The sequence below is a fragment of the Nanorana parkeri genome, unplaced genomic scaffold, assembly GCF_000935625.1.
Source record: "Nanorana parkeri isolate BGI_ZX_2015 unplaced genomic scaffold, ASM93562v1 scaffold84, whole genome shotgun sequence".
Taxonomy (NCBI): domain Eukaryota; kingdom Metazoa; phylum Chordata; class Amphibia; order Anura; family Dicroglossidae; genus Nanorana; species Nanorana parkeri.
Window position 1 is genome coordinate 1,670,047 of NW_017306352.1, and position 19,553 is coordinate 1,689,599.

The 19,553-nt window shown below is 42.8% G+C and overlaps 1 protein-coding gene across 6 annotated transcripts in view; it reads left to right on the top strand.

The window, feature by feature from the left end:
* Nucleotides 1-19,553, top strand: part of PARD3 (par-3 family cell polarity regulator) — a 535,067-nt gene that overhangs the window by 65,406 nt on the left and 450,108 nt on the right. For all 6 annotated transcript variants that reach the window (XM_018552327.1, XM_018552326.1, XM_018552321.1 and 3 more), the window contains exon 2: nucleotides 901-1,002. In XM_018552327.1, coding sequence (XP_018407829.1) covers nucleotides 901-1,002 — 102 coding nt within the window. The remainder of the gene's footprint in view (nucleotides 1-900; nucleotides 1,003-19,553) is intronic.

Here is a 19,553-nt window from a genome sequence, read left to right on the forward strand (position 1 = left end):
CTGATAGATTATTACAGGATGTATGAGCCAGTGGGAGAAACCACAGCATCAGTGGGGGTAACCGGTATTTGACCCATCCGACCAGGAGAAAGTGAAGCAGTGGAGTTTAAACATGCAGGCTGCTGGAATGGAAAGTATAAAGCAGGAGTAGAAAAATGTAATATAGGAGTCAGGGGCCAGTCTGTCACATCTAGGAGCCAGCAGATTTTTTTTTTTAGGAGCCAGCTCTATTGACAACAACAACTACAGAAAGCCTCAAATATTAGGTGCCAGCTGTATTTTTTTGAGGAACACTGGCTACTGGGATTTGTCCAACCCTGGTATACAGCCTTATTTTACACAAGGTATTCTTTGAGTACATGTGATCCTGTGGTGACAGGGTCACTTTAAACCTTCCCTGTATGTACTCCTAGTCATTCTCTTGAAGGGCCCTTACATTTCAGTCCCTCTAACACTTAAGCCTAGAGTGAGCCTTCAAAGAAGAACGCCAGGTTTAGAAAAATTAACCCCTTGCAGTAGGGCTTCCTCATGCACTGCAAGGGATAATGGCTCCTTTTTCTCTAGAGGTGAAAATAAAGGAATACTCACCTGATCGTATCAGTCTCACATTGATTTATATATTAATTTGCTTGCATTGCACATATCACACTTATATTTTGTCATTACATTCTTTATGCACAATATTTTTTAGGTTTATTAGCGCTGTACAGTTATACTGAGAACTAGTTTCAGCTGGCATGTGTCTAAATTGTCCATAGTGGATGTTTGGATGACAGTGGACTGTAAGCTACACTGAGAGAGGGGTTGTCAGATGGGGTTGTCAGATGGGGTTCACTGTAAAGGACTGTAGATTGTACACTGTATCAATGTTTATAGTAATATTTTGTTTTCCATTAGCAGGACCCCAACTACTGGATTCAAGTTCACCGTTTAGAACATGGTGATGGCGGCATTCTGGACCTCGACGACATTCTTTGTGATGTAGCTGATGACAAAGACAGAGTAAGTCTGAAGCTTAGAGTTTATATTTTTAATTTTGTTTTGTTGGTCTCGCTGTTAATATTGCTTCTCCATAAAGGATATCACGTGTTTCTGCCGTCTGCTTTTTATGCAGTTTATTAGTTGAAAAATGTAATTTCTAAAGTGTATTTGTCTCCTTACTTTGGAATTTTAATCTTTTATATTTCTGCATTTTTGCTCAGAGTCTAATTTGGACTCTGGATGGTGTTAATACTGAAAGAACCTAGCAAGGTGTGCATCCTTTGACAACAGTCCAAAAGAAAGTAAATTATGTTTTTAAAAATAAGCTATAACATGAAATGTCATAAAAAAACATTTCTCGGGGCGGGGTGCGGCTTTCTCCGCTTTTGCTGCTGCGTTCCTCCCCATTTGGCGGACTTCACCTTACTTTTTTTTAATAACGGAGAATAATTAAGAGGAAATCTGTATTAAAGTAACACAGGCATCAGTTTGGCTGCCTGTTTTCACAGGCAGGAAGTACACTTTAACCTCTTGCCGTCCGCCCGTAGTAAAAAAACGGACGGACGGCACTGCTACATCTGCGGGTTGCCGTCTCCAGACGGCAATTTTTTTCTGCTCGCGCGCGCCCCCTAGCGGGCACGCACGGGCAGGAAAGACCCGACGATTAAACACACCCGTTACCGGGTGTTTCACATATAGGCGATCAGCGGGTCCATAGCCCGCCGATCGCCTATATGTGCTAGATACATTTACAAGTAAGCAGTTTTTGTTCTCTAGTTGGGTCCTTTACAGTAGCTGGTGCACTAGAAGGTTGCATTGAGCCAGATTTTGAAAATAGACAATCACAGCTGTCTGCAGATAGAACAGTTGAATACGTTAATGTAAAGTAAAAAGAAAAAAGAAATCTGTCTCTATTTATTTTTAATGGAAGGGAAGGTGGGTAAAGGGCTAGTTTAAGAAAAATAGCAAGCTATGCAGTTACTATATAGTAGCGTCACCCATCTGATTAAAAACAATATGCTTCCCTTCTAACATACCTGCAGGCCATTTTTACAATGACAAAATGTCGATCGCGTTAAACATGTTTGGTATCGCTGTGCATGCCAGAGTGAGAGCAATAATTCTAGGGACAATATTTATGCGTATCTCTAAATTTATGACCTGTAGGGGCTCTTAAAGCGTTGTCTATGGACTTATTGAGGCACTGTATTTTGTCGCTGTTTTACAGATGAAAATAAGTATTTTATTGTGTTTTGGGGGACTAAATTTAACTTAAGTGCATTTTTTACAAAATGTTGGGGTTTTAGAAAGAGTTGTGCTAATATTGTGCAACATAAAAATTTGCAACTGCTGACATTTAATTCTACAGGGTCTTGGCTTTCAGAAACTATATAATATTTGGGGGTTTGAAGTAATTTTCAGGACTAAAATGTGTATTATAACGTGTGCACAAAACAAAAAATGCTGTGGCAGTGAAAGGTTCCTTAAGGGGTTAAACACCTTCCCTGCCATTAAAAAAACAATAGCAACACAAGGTATTTTTTTAATTTAATGTGTTAAATTAAACCTTTCTATATGCAGGCAGCTGTGATATTTTGTTTTTCTCCTCCTTGTGCCTCTTTGCAGCCATGGCATCTGAACCAATTGCGTACCGGACTTCCCCCGATATCCCACCCAATAGCTTGTATGCCTGGCTGTACTTGCCAAAAGTCTGCCCAGAGCAAATCAAACCACAGACAATCCCCAACAATAAAGCCTTTGAGATGCCTTCATTCTGTGTATGTGATCCCGGGAGATTTTGCTTTTCCTGCCATATTTGCGGCAATCCTTCTGGTGTGTATAGTTGCCATGAGGGGAATGCTTTTTGGCTCAGTAGAGCAGCACTCCGATATGAAGGTGATAGGGAGGTGTTCAGTAGTTGGATCAGGTGGCTGTTTCCATTCCAGGGAAGCGTATCTTGGGATCGGATGCCCAGAGATCTCTGTGCTCCTGTGTTTTGAATTGCCAGATTCCTGTCTGTGGAATGAGGATGGTAATACAGCCTGATGTATGAATCACTGGATTCTTTTTCTTTAATTTTTTTGTTCTTGAGAAATGTAGATGATCAAGCAAGGTGGGACAGGTCCAGATCGTCATATGCACAGCTCGGAGACGTTTTATTCTAGTTACATGAAATGACACAATACTGACAGGGCCATAATAGATATATCCAAGTCTTTCATTTGGATCAGTTTATACGGTGCTGTTGTAGCTAGAGGAATAACAAAATAAACCCCTTGCAATGGGGCTCCCCAGGCACCGCAAGGTTTAAATGCTTGTTTTTTAGTCTATGGTACCATTAAAAAGCACTTTTACATTTCCCTCCCTGCCCCAGCAGCTGGCACTCTTCTCTTCACTCAAGGATGTGAACGGGCCCTCTGCGTCCTCCCAATGCAGGACTACTGGTTCTAAATTGTACGTGATGATGTCAGCATATGACCAATGGACAGAGTCCCGAAGAGAAGCGGTTCTGGGGGGGCGGGTACCGGTTTCACAGAGAAGAGGACCCTACAGAAGAAAGGGCATAGCTGACCCCTGTAAAGTGTGGGGGCGCGGCCGACGCCTGTAGAATGTGGGGTCGCGGCCGACGCCTGTAGAATGTGGGGTCGCGGCCGACGCCTGTAGAATGTGGGGGCGTGGCTGCTGCATAGTCCTGCTGCTTACATCTGTGGTGCTATTTTATGTAAATTCCGACCAGAAGAGCGCTGGCTTGCCCCTCCGCTTCCCTGTTGAGTGGCAATGCTGGCCGGAATGGACTGGAATGACCATATTTTGAAAGAGGATGTCAGCCATAAAGTTTTCGAGTCAGCCGTCAGGCCGCACACTGCAGAATTGTGATTAATACATTTAAAAAAATCTGGTTTGGTAAAAATAGTAGGCAGTGGTTGCAAACCTTTCATCCATCCACTATTATTCTTCTTGCTGCAAGCTTCTCTCTGTGTAATGTGATCCAGATTTGCTTGTGAAACTTCATCCATTCCATATGCAGAGTCTCCAACATGTACATGAGCTCCCTGGAGGTTTCAGCGAGTTATGTTCAGGAATCATCACATGACAAATGCCACAAAGCTTAGATAAAACATGCCATTGCCATACCTTCACCGCAGCAGATGGGCGGCTGTTCCATCTTCCATTTACTTGTACAAATTCTTCTAAACTGTCTTTTGGTAACCCTTGACACTCAATTCTGTGGTGGAACAACAGTAGCAGTTGGGGAACAGCTACATGTGAAATGTTTGTAAAATATTTAATAAAAGTTTTAGGCATCATTCACACACACACCGCAAGAGCAAAATTGTATATTGCTTATATACGCGTATATGCGCGTATTTATATGCATATACGTGCACTATATGCAATCCCAGAATGCATCACTCGTAATGGAATTTTTAATGTGCTGTACGCATGTACGCGTATATGCGCATAAACACGCGTATATGCACATAAACACGCACATGTGCGCGTAAACACGCATATGTGCGCGTAAATACGCAGCAATACGCTGCCCGGTCGCATCTCTGTTCCACTCTGTTTTTGCGCATATATACGCTACGCAAATATACGGCTCCATACACGGCCATGTGAGCCATTGATTTGCATGTGTTGCATATGGTACAATACGCACGGTAGTGTGAATGAGGCCTAAAGCTGCAGTGTAAGTGAGAGATACTCCCGCAGTGTTGTCCCCTTTGCATTGCATGTGTCCTGCGGGATGGAATAAGGTGAAATACTTACACATGACCCTTTTGATTTCTTTGTAATATGAAATGTTTTACTGATTTGCTATTTATAAAAGCGGCACTCTGGTAATGATCAGTTTTTGGAAATCTACATATCTGATATCCGAAAGGTTGCTGGGGATGTTGAAAATCACTGCAGTAGTCCATGCTACATGTAGTGATGGTCGCCATCTTCCGGATGCTGCACCAGCAGCTTCCCCTCTGCACAATGAACACAGGAATTAGCTCGGCACCGCCGCCGTTTAGAGAACTTCTATTTTTTGATGAGGTGGACAGGAGGGGCGGATAACATCACAATCTCCACCTTGTCCAATCAGTGAATGCCCTATATTCATTGAAAAAATAAAATACAAGGCGTTCTGATTGGTGGCTGTTTCTAGCGAGCAAATTCCTGTTAGTGTGCAGGAGCAACTGGAGCCCGAGCCGGAAGATTACAGCTGTCAACGTATGTAGTGCAGACGACTACAGCGACTTTCAGCACACCCCAGCGGCCCTCCGGATAGCAGCTATGGATACCTAGATTGAGCAAAGCTGTACATCTCCAAAATAGGTAGTTCCTGAAATTCCATTTTGAAATGTGTTGCAAATTAAGCAAGTTGGTCAAGAAGGGGTTAATGCAGTAGCCAGTGAAAGATCTCCCCACCAGTAGCTGAGCCTTTGAAGTGCCACTACAGCCTGGCTGACATTGAACCCTTTCTCTGATGAACAGTTTAAGGGCTCATTCACGCGAACGTCTGCTGCAATGTGTATTTTTCTGCGCATTGCGAAAACCAGAAGGTATTCCAATGTCTCATTCCATCAGATATCCCAAAAACAAAAGGATTATTCCCCCATTTCAGGGCAGTGGGTGGAGCCATGCAAGCAACCAAATGCACACCTAGAACTGCTGATGTATTGTAGCTCTTGGTGTGTATTTGGCCTTTTTTGGTGGAAAAAAATGATTTGCATAGCTCCACCCACTGTCCTGAAATGGGGGGAATAATACACTAATTTTTGAGATGTGATGGAATGAGACATGTGAATACTTTCTGTTCAAAGAAAGCTTTACTGAGCAACGTGCTGATTTGGTTGGAGGGCTTCTCACATAACCTGTATGTTATACTATTACTGAAACACATGAAACATAGTACAGTGCGTTGTTTTGCCAATTAGTTTAGGTTCACACCTTGGCGGTACCTCACCGCGCAGCAATGGTGCACGATTCCACGCGGATTGCCGCACGGTCAGGAGTCGCCAAGGTGTGAAGTCGTGTGTCACAAAAAATTTACTTGTACCTTTTTTAGCTATTGCCGCGTGGATGTCAACCCATTGAAATCAATGGGGCCGCGTGGCAATCGCTGTGTGCACTAGCACACGATCGCGCATCCCGGGTGTCTTGCGGTGTAGTGCAGGTGTGAACCTAAATGAGACCCCAACCCACTCAGGCAGCACTGCACAGCACACACGTGTTTTACAGCAACTTAAAGCACAGTGAGGCATCCATGTTTTTTCTTTTTAAATCAGAAATCAGCTTTATTGTAAAACAGAAAATCAAAGTGCAGTGGTACATAGGGGCATAGCCCCAGAAGCGCAACCACATTATCAGCTTACATCAGAGGTAAAAGGTGAACGTAGATCACAGTAAGGTTATCATGACATAACATAGCAGAATTGCTCAATTTTACAGTAATATATGCGACAGGTAGCCACCATGCGAACATTTGGTGCATCTAATGCGATCAGTAGGACAATAAAGGCGGGCGTCACGCATATCGTGAGCTCTGAATGGCGTAGAGCAAGAGAGCAATTCCCAATATTAGAGCGCTTTGCTTTGTCGCATATGGTATTCCATGCGAGTAAGAAATCTTGCGTGCTCAGTATCGGTGGGAGCAGGAAGGGGAAAGGGGTAGGATAAGGGATGGAGCAGAAAAGTGAAGGTAGGGTGGAAGAAGGACAGCAGGAGTGGGAGCTCAGATAGGCCGGGTGGAGCTGAGTAAGGCATCCATCTTTTGTGGTGATCGTTGTAGAAATAAATAACCTGCTTTACCATAACGCTATGTAGTGGTAGAATGGGTCCTTCAATGTTGAGTCCATCCAAACTGATATTTTGTTTTGGGTGGTGTAAATAGTTGACTGGCTTTGTAAGCCATTAAGGGACCCTGACTAGCAAACTTTCTAAATGTAGCTGCGTTGGTTCATTCATGCAAACTGAGTGAGTGACAGATTTTGTTCTTGAGCACTGAATATGAAATAATGCTGTATCATCGGCACACTGCATCGCTTTCCTGCTTCCTGACAAACTTGAAATGAAAAGAAGAAAAAGTTTTTGTACCCTGCTAGACCTGAAATTCAGGATTTTGAAGACAACAGAGCATGCAAAATTTTCAAGGTATTGGGCCACTTCCTGTTTAATGTCTGTGCAGACAGATGCAATAGACGCAGTTTTCCCTCACTGTGACATGTGTGAACCAGCTCGTTAAACGTTAGAAGAATCACTCTATTGATATGGTACAAATTGCTGCCATCATTAATTGACTGGACTGCTGGCCTACAACAAAAGTCCTTATTATGGGTGTGGAAATGTAAAGATTGCACAGTTTCATTATTGGCATGACAGCGTCGTGTTTTGCATTTCTTACCTGCTGCTTCCTGCAGACATCATTTCTTTACTTACTGTTACAGATTGCTGCTATTTTTTTTTTTTTGTAATTGCTGCAGAATATTGTCTTGTGGAGGGAAGAATTATTTACATATTGAAAGTAACCTCAAGTAATAGTACCTGTCTTGAAATGTTAGTTAAATTCCATTTAAAACCTTTATTTCAGTGGGGTAGGACAAGATGCTGTATAGGGTTTTTTTTTTTATTTTATTTGCTGCTGTTTCATACTTCTGCACCACTGAACTCGCCACTGAGCAGAGAAATCCTCAGACCAAGGGGGTTATTCACTATGCCAAATCAATAACCGAGCCGAAGTGAGCTGAAGCCTGTTTGTCTATTCACTGCAGCCATGTGCTGCTATTCTTAGTCATACATTGGCTGCATTCAGCTCACTTCCCTTCGGCTCAGCCTCAGCACGTTCGGCCAAACCGAAGGGAAGAGCACCTTCGCCTCAGCCGATGCAACATCTGGATCGGCTGAAGAAGTTCATTCCGCTGCATTTCTCCCCTATTCTCCAAGGGGCCGAACAGCAGAGCGTGATTTGCTGAATGGTTGGCTCAGCATTCTGTTCGGTCAATCTACTTTGCTACCTGCTTCGCTACATCTTATGCAAGTCTGTGGATCTGCAGAAGGTGTGATGAGAAGAAAAGGTGGCAGCGGAGACCCATCTAGCAGCCCAGGGGAACAGGTGGGTATATTTGCTTTAGGCCCCGTTCACACCTGGGCAATTCGGCCGTGCGGATCCGCCGACATGAACGATCCCATACATTGTTATGGGGACATTCATGCGACCGTGCGGGTCCAAGCGATCCGAACCGCCTCCCGTCCGAACTGCTACCTACACTATTTTTGCCACGCTGATCAGTGCATTTTCCATACAGCTTTCAATGGAACCGCGCTCATCAGCGCGGTTTTGGGCGTTTTAAAATTGCGTTGATCCGCAACCGCCCTGGTGTGAATGGGCTCTGATTTTAAATCCCCTAGACAAAACAAGCACCTAACCCTTGCAGGACGGGAGTAGCTCCACTGCAAGGTTAAGTTGTGTTTTTTTTTTTATTCCCAGAGATCCTCCTGAATCCAAGGATTCCTCTGCATTGGACCAATGTGGGGTCAGTGAGATGCAAGTGATAACTTCTTCTTTTTTTTTTATATGAAACCGGTTTTATGGGCAATTTCAGTTTCAAGAAGGGGTCACTCTAAATTGGTTTGCAGCTCTCCTTATTTATTGGAGAAGTCCACTTTGTCTATAGTTAACCTGTCACAAACCTCTGTGTATCGGTGACGTATCCGTCCTTTAATATGGAATCTGACCTCACTGACCAACCTGGCGGGAGGGGGATAGGAGGTAAGAGAATAAGGGGGAAGCTTGACTTTCACAGGGAAAGTCATGTTTGCATATTGTATACTTGAGCTGTCCGTATCTCTATTTGTACTGTTTTCATGTAAAGCGGTCGTTAATATTTTCCCTAGTTTATGAAATCTCTTTTTCATGCTATGTATAGTTTCATTTGTGCTGCTTTGAGGAAGTAAAAATAATGAGCCGGTATGTATCACTGAATAGCAATAATGAAAAGACCTTAAGATGATGTCTTCTGGAAATGTCACTGTTGGTGATAAAATAACTTTTATAGCTTTATGACTTGTTGATGTGGAAATTGTTTACATGGAGATTTCCTCAAATTGTAATGTGTCGCCTCTGCAGAGACATTTCTATTAGACTGAATGAAGCAAATTGTTGGGGACAACAGATATGTTTTTTTTCCTACACATTAGAATTCTTTTCCTGGCCATCTCGGCACTCTCCTCCCGGAGCCTCATGTGTTATTCCTGCGCCTGCTACAGAAGAGTCATCTTTCCTGGCTAGTAGTTTAAGTGACTGGCAGTTGTGTATTCCATTATTTGCCCGCTCCGCTCTGTGCTTCCTAGACGTTCAGCACATGCTTTTCTAACTTTAGTGTCTGAACTTGGCCGTGTGACAGTGCCACAGTCTGATCCAGGCATAGTAGTAGGCTGTGGAATTTTGGTAGTCAACAAACTGCTCCCGTCTTGTGTCTGCCAGGCTGTGTCGGGTATCCAGCCTACGCGAGCCAATTCACTTAGTGTTTTCTTTACTATTAAGTGGAACATGTTAGATTTATTGTACAGTTTGTGCCATATGTGTCCATCATAATAAAAACAAGAAAAACCTAAATATACCAATTAAAAAAACAAGCCTTACTTTAACAATGCAGTTTTATTGCTGAGTTGTGAGTGAAGTCATTTACGAACACAGCTCAATAGGTTAGTGGTTGGCACTGGGGTCCCAGGTTCAATTCTCTCAGTGCTTGATTTGCACACAGATTATGCACGCTTTTCATTTTCTCAGTCGTTCTTTAAAAAAAAAAAGTAGAATCTTGAAAATCTGATCTCACAGATACTACACTCTATACCCTGCCCTTTATCGGTTGTATCGTGACTAGTATGTTACATCTGCCTACATCAATGCACCATAATAGCGTAAACCAGGGCTAGACAAATCCTAAGTGCCAGGTAGCCCATGCACCTTAGAAATTACAGTTGGCATCTTAACTTTTGAGGTTTTCTCTGGTTGTCATCAATGGAGCTGGCTACAATCCTGCTGGCTCCTGGATTAGACAAACTGGCTCCTAAATTCCAAATAATTTGCCCACTCCTGATGTAATCAGTGGCCAGGTATCATGCTAACAAGGAATGATGGCAAAAAAATGGAGACATAGTAGCCCTGATAGTTCAGCAGCTTAATTCTTTTGCAGGGCAGTTGTGGCTTCAACCTTTTTGCCTCCTCCATTCTATAAAGCTCAGCCAATGAAATGATTGCTCATGTGGGCCTCTGATATCTGTGCATTAGCACTATTTCTATAGACTTCTTTTTGTTTTATTGAGTCATCAACTGCTTTGGGTCTACTCGGGCAGACCCACATCTCAAATTTTCTACATTGGTCTGAGAATTCCAGTGAACTCCACTTTATGTGAAAGTTGTATCTTGTGCTTACTTTCTGTTAGTATCTTTTGGGTTCTTTACGTTATGTTAATGAAGATGCTGCATTCCTGTAGAACTTACTTTGTTTAGTTCATGTCCTTTTGTGGGTATATAGCGTTCAGTGATCTTCCTCAATAGTATTTTGCTGTTTTGCTATGATACGCCTATTCACCAATTGAAATGTTCAGATGCCCCTGAAAGGGACTTACAAAATATCATTTTTTCCCCATCCATATAAAGGGTCTCTTGGCTGGACACAGAGGGGCATTTATTAAAACTGCAGCAGACTAAATCTGGTGCAGCTGTGCAGGGCAACCAATCAGCTTTTCTCTTTTCATTTTCAAATCTTAACTGAACAAACTGAAGAGAGAAGCTGATTGGTTGCCATGGGCAACTACTCCAGTTTTCGTTTGCTCCAGTTTTGATACATTCCTCTCATCCATGAAAGCAAAAGTGTTCTATCAGTTGCTCCTTTCTCTGCTTTGCTGGGTCTTCAGCAGATGCAGGTCCATTGGATGAAAGGCGTACTGGGATTTCTAGTTCCCTGCCTGCTAATGTGAAACAGTTTGTCAGGACCTGCTGGGACTTGAAGTCCAGCAACAGCTGAAGAGACACGATTGGTCAGATATGATTGGGACTCGTGGTCACATTAGCCTCCTAAAAGAGCCCAGTGTATGCGGATTGTAGGGAACGATGTGTCTTGTGTCTCCTTAGCAGTTGAAAGATCTCTGTACAATACATGAGATCTCTCCAGAGGGTTTAGTGTCTGTGATATCTGCCTCCAGCTCCCGGCTACTGTAGGCCATGTGTAAGAAGCGGCACGCAGCAGCCAGGAATAGTGTCTGCAGCTGATAGTCATCTGAGCCTTGTACAGGCAGCCAAGTGGAAAGGGTAGATTGTCATTTGTGCCGGTGAAAGTGGAAATGGCATTTGAACAGCTCACAGAACAATCAGAAGTCTTGACCAGGTGCCTGTGACTGATTGCAGGGCTTTCATTCTCACAAATCTGTATAAATCCATCTGTATGTGTGCGGTAAATGAGAAAACAGTCTTATCTTTTTACTAGTAGGAGCTACCTAAAGGTGCCCATAAGTAGTAGATGACAGTAATGCAATGTGGCTGTTTGATCAGATTAATGGTTCAATATATGTAATTCACATGCAGACTTTTTGGGCCCACGCTCATCTGGGAGAGTAGAGATTGGACAGCCTAGAAAACCTTAAGATGATTGCTGTGGCTTCGCCTTAATACATCACCTTTTGGAGGTGTTCTGGTGCAGGTCTCCTCTATTCTTTTCCATCAGCTAGTCTGTCCAATCCAGGAGCAAGCAGGAATATTTTAGGAGTCTGCTCCATTGACAACTAGAGACAACCTCAGAATTTGGGTGCGAGTTGTATTTTTTAGGATCGTCGACGACCTTATCCCTCATATTTGTCCAGCCCTGAGCTACGCAATACCAGTTGTCCAAGGTGAAGGTGCACAGGCCAGCAAAGTTGCCCGAGGGTGGTTGCATCGGGCCTGTATGGCTGACTGTCTTCTTCTGTCCATGGCCAGCTTAAATTGTATTTCCACTTCTCCAGCCACATTGGGGTAACATCTACTTTTATATTTGTTACATGTTTCCCATTCACATAGCGTAATAAAAATAAGTTTATGAAAGGCTCTGTAATCTGCCTAAAAAAAAAAAGAAAAGCTTACTGTACTTTTTTCCAGCGTTCAGCGTTTTACAGCTTGTGACAAGACTCTCGGATGTGAACAGGGGCCATTGAAATGAATGGGATTTCTTGTGTTGAGGGTTTTGCCGCGTTTTGTACGGAACATCAAAACGCCTATGTGTGAGCAGGGTCTTGTGCCCCTGAACTGCAGGCAGTCAATGCATATCGAACAGCTAGAGGCTCCGGCACTGATGGTTAGATATTCAAGTCTAGGAGGGTTCTTTTATGCCAATACATTCTTTAGTCCCTGAAGTTGCTCTGAGCCACTTTCCTCTTTGGCTCACTGTCGACTTTGACAGTCTCACTGACCAATAGTGACACCTAACTGCTACATAAAGATCGGAATGGCCAGAGGGAAGTCAGAAGTCATTTGCATACATGTCTCATGACAGGTCTACTTTAAAGATGAGTTATACATTGCTAGTGATCATGTCAAAGTAAAGTATAAGCTCTCATTCACACGAGAAAAGGCCGGCATGTACAGCTCCATGCTGCGTGCTCGGCCCTATCGCTCAGCTCCCAGGAAGGACAGGTGCTGCGCGTGAGTAGCACGCAACCCCCGTCTTTCTCTATGGGAGTACAGGGCCGTTCGCCGACCTACGCTCACCCGCCCTGCATGTCCCTGCGGGTGTCCGTACTCTTAAGCTGATGGGATGGATCCTGTCTGCATCCGAGCCAGGAAACCCGCACTCGTACAGACCTGCACTTGGGGTGAGCGTAGGGCGTCGTACGGCCGCGTACTCCCATAGAGAAGGACGGCGGCTGCGTACTAATCACACGCAGCATGGAGCTGAGCCTTTTCTAGTGTGAATGAGGGCTAAGTGTTAAGTGTTAGGATTCAGGTTCAGTTTGTTTGGTTAGATTAAAGTAACGCTCTCGGCAAACCGCCCGCTAAATACACAGTTAGATTTCATATATAAAGCTCTGTGATTCTGTGCATCCAATCTTGTTATTTACACAATTTTGCACAGTACACAGACAGGTGACATATGCACAAAGTTCCTGATTACAGTAATACCTTGGTTTACGAGCATAATTCGTTCCGGAAGCATGCTTGTAATCCAAAGCGCTTGTATATCAAAGCGAATTTCCCCATAGGAAATAATAGAAATTCAGATGATTGGTTCCACAACCCAAAAATATTCATATAAAATGATTACAATACTGTACTGTAATATAATACTGTACAAAATATAAGGAAAAATAAACCAATTACCGGTACCTTCGTGGCTGGTGTGAGGGGGACAAGAGAGAGGAGGATTATTGTGTAGGACGACTTTCACTATCACTAACGGAATCACTGCTATCTCTTGACTCAATGGAATCTTTTTCATTTCGTGAAACCTTAACAAGGAATCTATTCAATGTGACATTACATTGTCCTTAAACAGACTCATCGCTCACACTGCTACAGCCTTATTCGCGTGGTGCTTTTCTACAGAATTTTGCTCTTATTGCAAGACATTGCTTGTATATCAAGGCAACATTTTTCAGAAATGTTTGCTTGTCTTGCAAAACGCTCTCAAACCAAGTTACTTGTAAACCAAGGTATTACTGTATTCACTTCCTATCCCTGGTTCAGTAATTCAGCTTCCTATCCGTCACATTTCATCCTCCTCACCTCTGTCCAGTCACCAGGTCACTGACCCAGGATGCAGTAATGCTGAATTAGGAAGAATGAGGCCAAGGTGTGTGTATCACGGTGGTTAGCCAGTGAAAATATTACGTGTAAATATATTTTTAGCTGTTTGCTTAGAGTTCCACTTTAAAGGGAATGTCAGAGAATAAAACGCACATTTCCCCATGTTTTATCCTGTCAAAGACCCCGGAAGTGCATTAAAAAACATGCCGATGTGCCAAAAATGCGCTTTGCTCTTAGAGCAGTATTAAACTATCAAACTCTTTTCAATAATCAATCCAAATCAAACGAATATTCATTGCCCAGCAAAGTGTTTCTTAAACTTTTTGCAAAAGCAGTCGTAATGTTTCCAAACAGCTGGCTCCAACTCTCTCAGCTCCATTTCCCTGGACTTCCTGTCCAGTACAAGATCACATGGGGCAATACAATATCCAGCAGATATCTTTTTACTAACGTGAAGGAGTGGGGAGGGAAGTGTGTTGGCTTGCTGTGTCCTGTGCCTTTGTAGACTGAAGCAGAGACACCGGCACTCCAAATTTGCAAAATACGTCTATTTATTGACTTGCATCGTGGTAAAAAACAGCGAACGTTTCGGGGTCACAAAGGATCCCCTTCATCAGGTAAAACATACTGTTTCGGGGTCACAAAGGATCCCCTTCATCAGGTAAAACATACTGTATGTTTTACCTGATGAAGGGGATCCTTTGTGACCACGAAACGTTCGCTGTTTTTTACCACGATGCACGTCAATAAATAGACGTATTTTGCAAATTTGGAGTGCCGGTGTCTCTGCTTCAGCTCACGATTGTTACAGCTGCCACCCGATGACTACCGCAGCACCCAATTCTTGGAAGGGATTTACGCGGTAAGGAGAGCGATGGGACCATGGACTATCTGTGCCTTTGTGGAGACACACAGCTTACTAGCACACACAAGGGTGGCTCCATAGGACTCTGCAAGTAAAAGAAACCACCCTAAAGCAGGATATCAGGGCCGGTGCTCAGGGGAGCAGCTGATTCTGCTGGAAAACAAAGGGGGTTATCCACAAAAGGGTGAAGAGTTTGGAGAAGGCAGGAGAAGTGAACAATCTAGGCCAAAATAGCTGATTAGGAACAATTCTCCAATTCTGCTCACTTTCCAGTTCAGCTATGTTGGCCTAGATTGTTCACTTCTGCCTTCTCCAAACTCTTCACCCTTCTGTGAATAACCCCCTAAAACTTTTAAACCTCAAGGAGCACCATCCATTGTAAGTGAATAAGCGGCATTTGAAACAGCTTAAAATAATTTTGATTTTAATATCACTTTATGTCCTGTTGTGGGCTGACACCACACAGCATTTTTGTGGTGTCAGCCCTGCTCAGTTGTCTTTTGCCAAACTACTCTGGCCCTCCCCTATTCTATTATCTGCAACACAGCCCCTAATAATTCTGTAGACTCAGTAAAAACTAGGAGGGTGAATTGGATTTCTTCAGATAACACAGGAAGTGTGCAAAGGACACTGGATGGCTCTGAATTTTTTTGACATGATCAACAGGTATCTTTTCCACTTTTTGGACGGAAATACAAAATGGGTTTTACGGCGTTTCTAGCAGACCAGAACCTCACATATGCTTTGTTATTCTGATGAGGATGGGTTATGTTTATAGGGTCAGACTTATAGGGATGGGTTGTGTCCAGGACATTTGGGGAAAGCACTGGGGGGTTTTATAACTTTTATCTTATACCGTGGAAAGTTATGTGCAGAGAAGTAGCAGCTCCTGTGCGAGGGGTGAAATATTACACAGGCATATCTTCCATGAGAAATGTCAGCTGTAATCTTCCCTCTTCGCTGTCTAGTGGAAATAATGTCAAGCGTCACCGCCGTGTCATTTCATCATACAATCTGGAGAAGCTCTGCACGGCTCTGAACACGACTGTTACGTATTTGATATATCTCAGTGTGTTTTGCATAGATTATGATTGTATGTTTTCGTTTTTTAATGTTTTTTAACGTTTTTTAAAGTGCAGTTTCATATAGAAGCATAATCAGAACTGCCCTCTTTTGATGCTCATTTTCCTGTATAGGGTTGGACCAGGTGCAGTGTTTGTGTTGCAGTTCCATGAATGATATGGTCCTTACATGCCCTCTCGTGGCCACCTTGGGGTTCTCATTTTTTTACTTAAGGTTTGTTAATGTGAGAATATGTAACGCATGCTTTTCAAAATGGGTCATAATATAAACCTGAAGTAAATGATTGTTAATCTATGTCTAATGGCACTGCCTGTGCTGTGGAGTCTCATCTATTATGATGGAAGATTTATATTGATTGAAAAGGGAAAAAGACAAACACAAAGCAGGATTGCTGGACTGTGCTGCCATCTAGCGGAATGTTAGTACATCCAACATGTAGAACGACACAATTGCTGAGCTGTTCTTTCACACCAGTCTGAAACCTACACACTGTAGGTTTGTTGGTTGCTTTGGGCTATACGATTATCAGCATTGAATCTATAAAAACTGAAGCTAAAAAGATTTCAGCGAGTTGTGAGTGTGGTGTATCTTTTTGAGGTTTTGTGACATGGACTGTACTTGTTTAGAAGAATTGGCTTATATACATATGGACTTCAAGTCTTCAAAAAGGATTTATTGGCTTGAATTGTAACAAAAGTTATTGCGCCTATATCTATGAGAAGGGCAGCCAGCATATAACATAATAAACATAAACACAATTCTGCATCCCTATTCACATATCCACTTTACATGACTTTACCCCCCTTGCTTTTTTTTCTCCTTGTGGAAGAAGAGAGACATTGTAATGTTACTATCTTTTTCTTTTCCCGCTCCCTCACCAATTATCACCATCATTCCCCATTGATCCTTAACATTTTTTTTTTTTTTTAATTTGTGCACAGTAGAGCTGCAGCTAATGATTATTTTCAAAATCGATTAGTTAGCCGATTATTAAGTTCGATTAATCGGATAAAAAATAAAATACATTTAAAAAAAATGGCTCCAGTGATGGACTACTAGTTTGTATTGAGTGTAGTTCATCACAGGATGTGGATGCGGGCACGTCTGGCAGCGGCAAGCATGTGGTGGGGAGGAGGTGCGGCGCGCAGCGTGTGTGGAGCTGTAAACAGGGCCAACCAATCAGAAGCCGATTAATCGATGATTGAAGAAGTTGACAACTTTTTCAATCATCGATTATAATCGATTATGTCGATTAGTTGTTGCAGCCCTAGTGCACAGTCTGAAAGTTTTTTGTTCTTGCCTTCTCTACCCCTTGCTCTGGTCTCTGGAGAATCTTCTTGAAGTTGCAGTTTTCAGTAATTCCACTAGATGGCAGTGAGAGGCTGATATTGAGCACCGGGCAACCATATTTATTTTTAATTATTTAGCCTGTGTTCAGAATTGTAATTAAATATAATTTGTGGGCCTCTTAATTTCTATGGCTCGTTATGTTCTTGGACTTAATATATAGGAAAAAATCCAGCTGCAAGGATATGTTTTTTGAAGTTTATAGGCTGTCTGCACACAGCAGAGAGTATCACATGTGGCCACAGATGGGCGGTCGGGGTCTTTCATTAGCTATCATTTCACAGTAATATCCCTCCATGTGTCTGACACCTTCATCCACTGGTTGCAAGATTCAATTTCCTAAAAAGCAAGATGAACCCATATACGACTGTCCCGGCTGTCCTAGGATTATAATGTGTGCCACAGGTAACATACAAATATGGGAGCTGTATGTGCCAGAGGATTTGTATTTCTGTCCATCCAGTCCTGAGATTTATGTAACTCTGCCACACCGCACAGCCCAGCCTGGCAGTGCATGAGGCCTGATTTTCTCTACTGCAGTTTAGAAACACTAACAGATCTTGCTCTCTCTCCCAGCTGTGACAGGGCAGTGAAAGCGGAAGAGCAGACTGATGAGTTTCTCTGTCAGTAGGTTTCTTGTTGGCACATGAAAACTGCAGCACAGCTCACTGGCTCTTGTACTGCTTCTCTGTCCCCAGTCTGAGCTCTGCTTTACAAGGACTGCAAGAGTATTCAATTTCAGATACTCGCCTGTTTGCAAAAAAAATCATTGATATAAAAGACGTAAATAATGCCGTTCACCAGTTGATTTGTATGTTTGAAGTGGCATTTTAAAGTTTGGTGGGCCTATTGTCATTTGTATTACTACTGCTAACCAGGTCATTCTGAGCCTGATGAAGGGGACTCTGTGAGGACCCGAAAACGTTTGCATTTGAATGACAAGTGTGTGTGTCATTAAATTGAATTTTTTCACGTTTAAATGGTGTGCTGGTGACGTTTCTGGAATCCACAACTGCTAACCTGTCCATTCCGCTCTGTAAAAATCATAAAAAAAATAACAAAAGCCCTAAAATACCTTTCCTGGAAAACCCCCCGGCTCTGGCACCCCACTGCAGGTATGTGGGCTCCACTGATGGGGAGGATAAACCAGTATGAAATTTCATCTTTAGAGATCCATGCAACTTGGGTGCCTTTTAGCATTTGGTCATGTGACTGGCCTACATGACTCTTATGACAGGTTAATAGCTGTGTCATGTATGGCGATGAGTGTTCCTGGGATATAAAATTACATTGCTGGACTGTCTTTCAAATGCGGGAAACGTTGTAACTGTATTATATTGGGAAGTAAAATGTGTAATTTTTAAAGTGCATTTTTCTTTTTAATAAAGTATATATGAAATGTAAACTGTGCATATTTGTACATTTTTTGGGGTTTTCATTATTTCTACAACTTTTTTTTACTTTACTTTTTTTTTTTACACTTTGAGACATTACTGTCTCAAGGGGCTGATTAGTACAAGTACACAGACCTTGACGGGTACTGTTTATAGAGATATCAGGGGGGACCCTTTGCGCCCCTTATGCTTCTGTGCAGTGCAGATCAGGGACGCAGAGTACCCATTCGGCATATTGCCAACTGCTGCAACTAGGATTCTGACAGCGCTGAACCTGGAAGTATTCAGAGCCAAGCTTATTCAGCCTAGAGAAGATCAGGTAACAGGAGTTCTTCACTTCTTTATACGGAGTCCTCTTGTGGTGGTCCTGGGATAACAGAGGAACAAGGTGAGCCTGGGTAACCTAAACAACAAGTGGGCTTTGCAAGTTTTTTTTTTTTTTTTTTACACCAGTGGCTGGTAACAGTTGGGCATAGGCCCTGACAAAAAGCACTGCATTTGTGTATTGATCCTGCCAGATTGGATCATGTATGGTAATTTGTAGTGTAGCTGTGTTTAGAGCATACCAGGCCGGCACTCGGGTGGATCAGCAGTTTGTGTTCTCAACACACCATTTATTTTTTGTCATTTCTGAAGCCTGGTTCACTACTGCTATATCTGGATGGCAGACAGGGGTTTTGGGAAGGTAGGATCCGTTCCCGCTATCCGTTATTTAGAGTCCTTTAGTCTTCATCGTAATGGTAGTGATGACCAATGAAGCTCATCCACCCACCTGTACTTAGCAAATGGTTATTTCTATTTTCTTTCGGAAATGCTTTACATTCCTAACCGCTATCACCCCGGCAATTACAGCAGTAGGTTTGCGTGCAGCAAGGTAAAATGCAGTAACCAAAGCTTGAAGTGGCTTTTCACTCTGCTGAGTAGGTGGTGACCTCAGTCTTGCCGATTTGTACAGTACAGAGTGTGGGAGGATGTTGTGGTCACAAAGGTATTCTGCTTAACAGGGGAAGTCAGTCACAAAACATGCTGCTTGGAATTTTTGGCTACAGAACAGACACAGACTGTACCAGGAGCACTGTCTTCTTTTTTTTTCCCTCCTTGTCAAACTCTC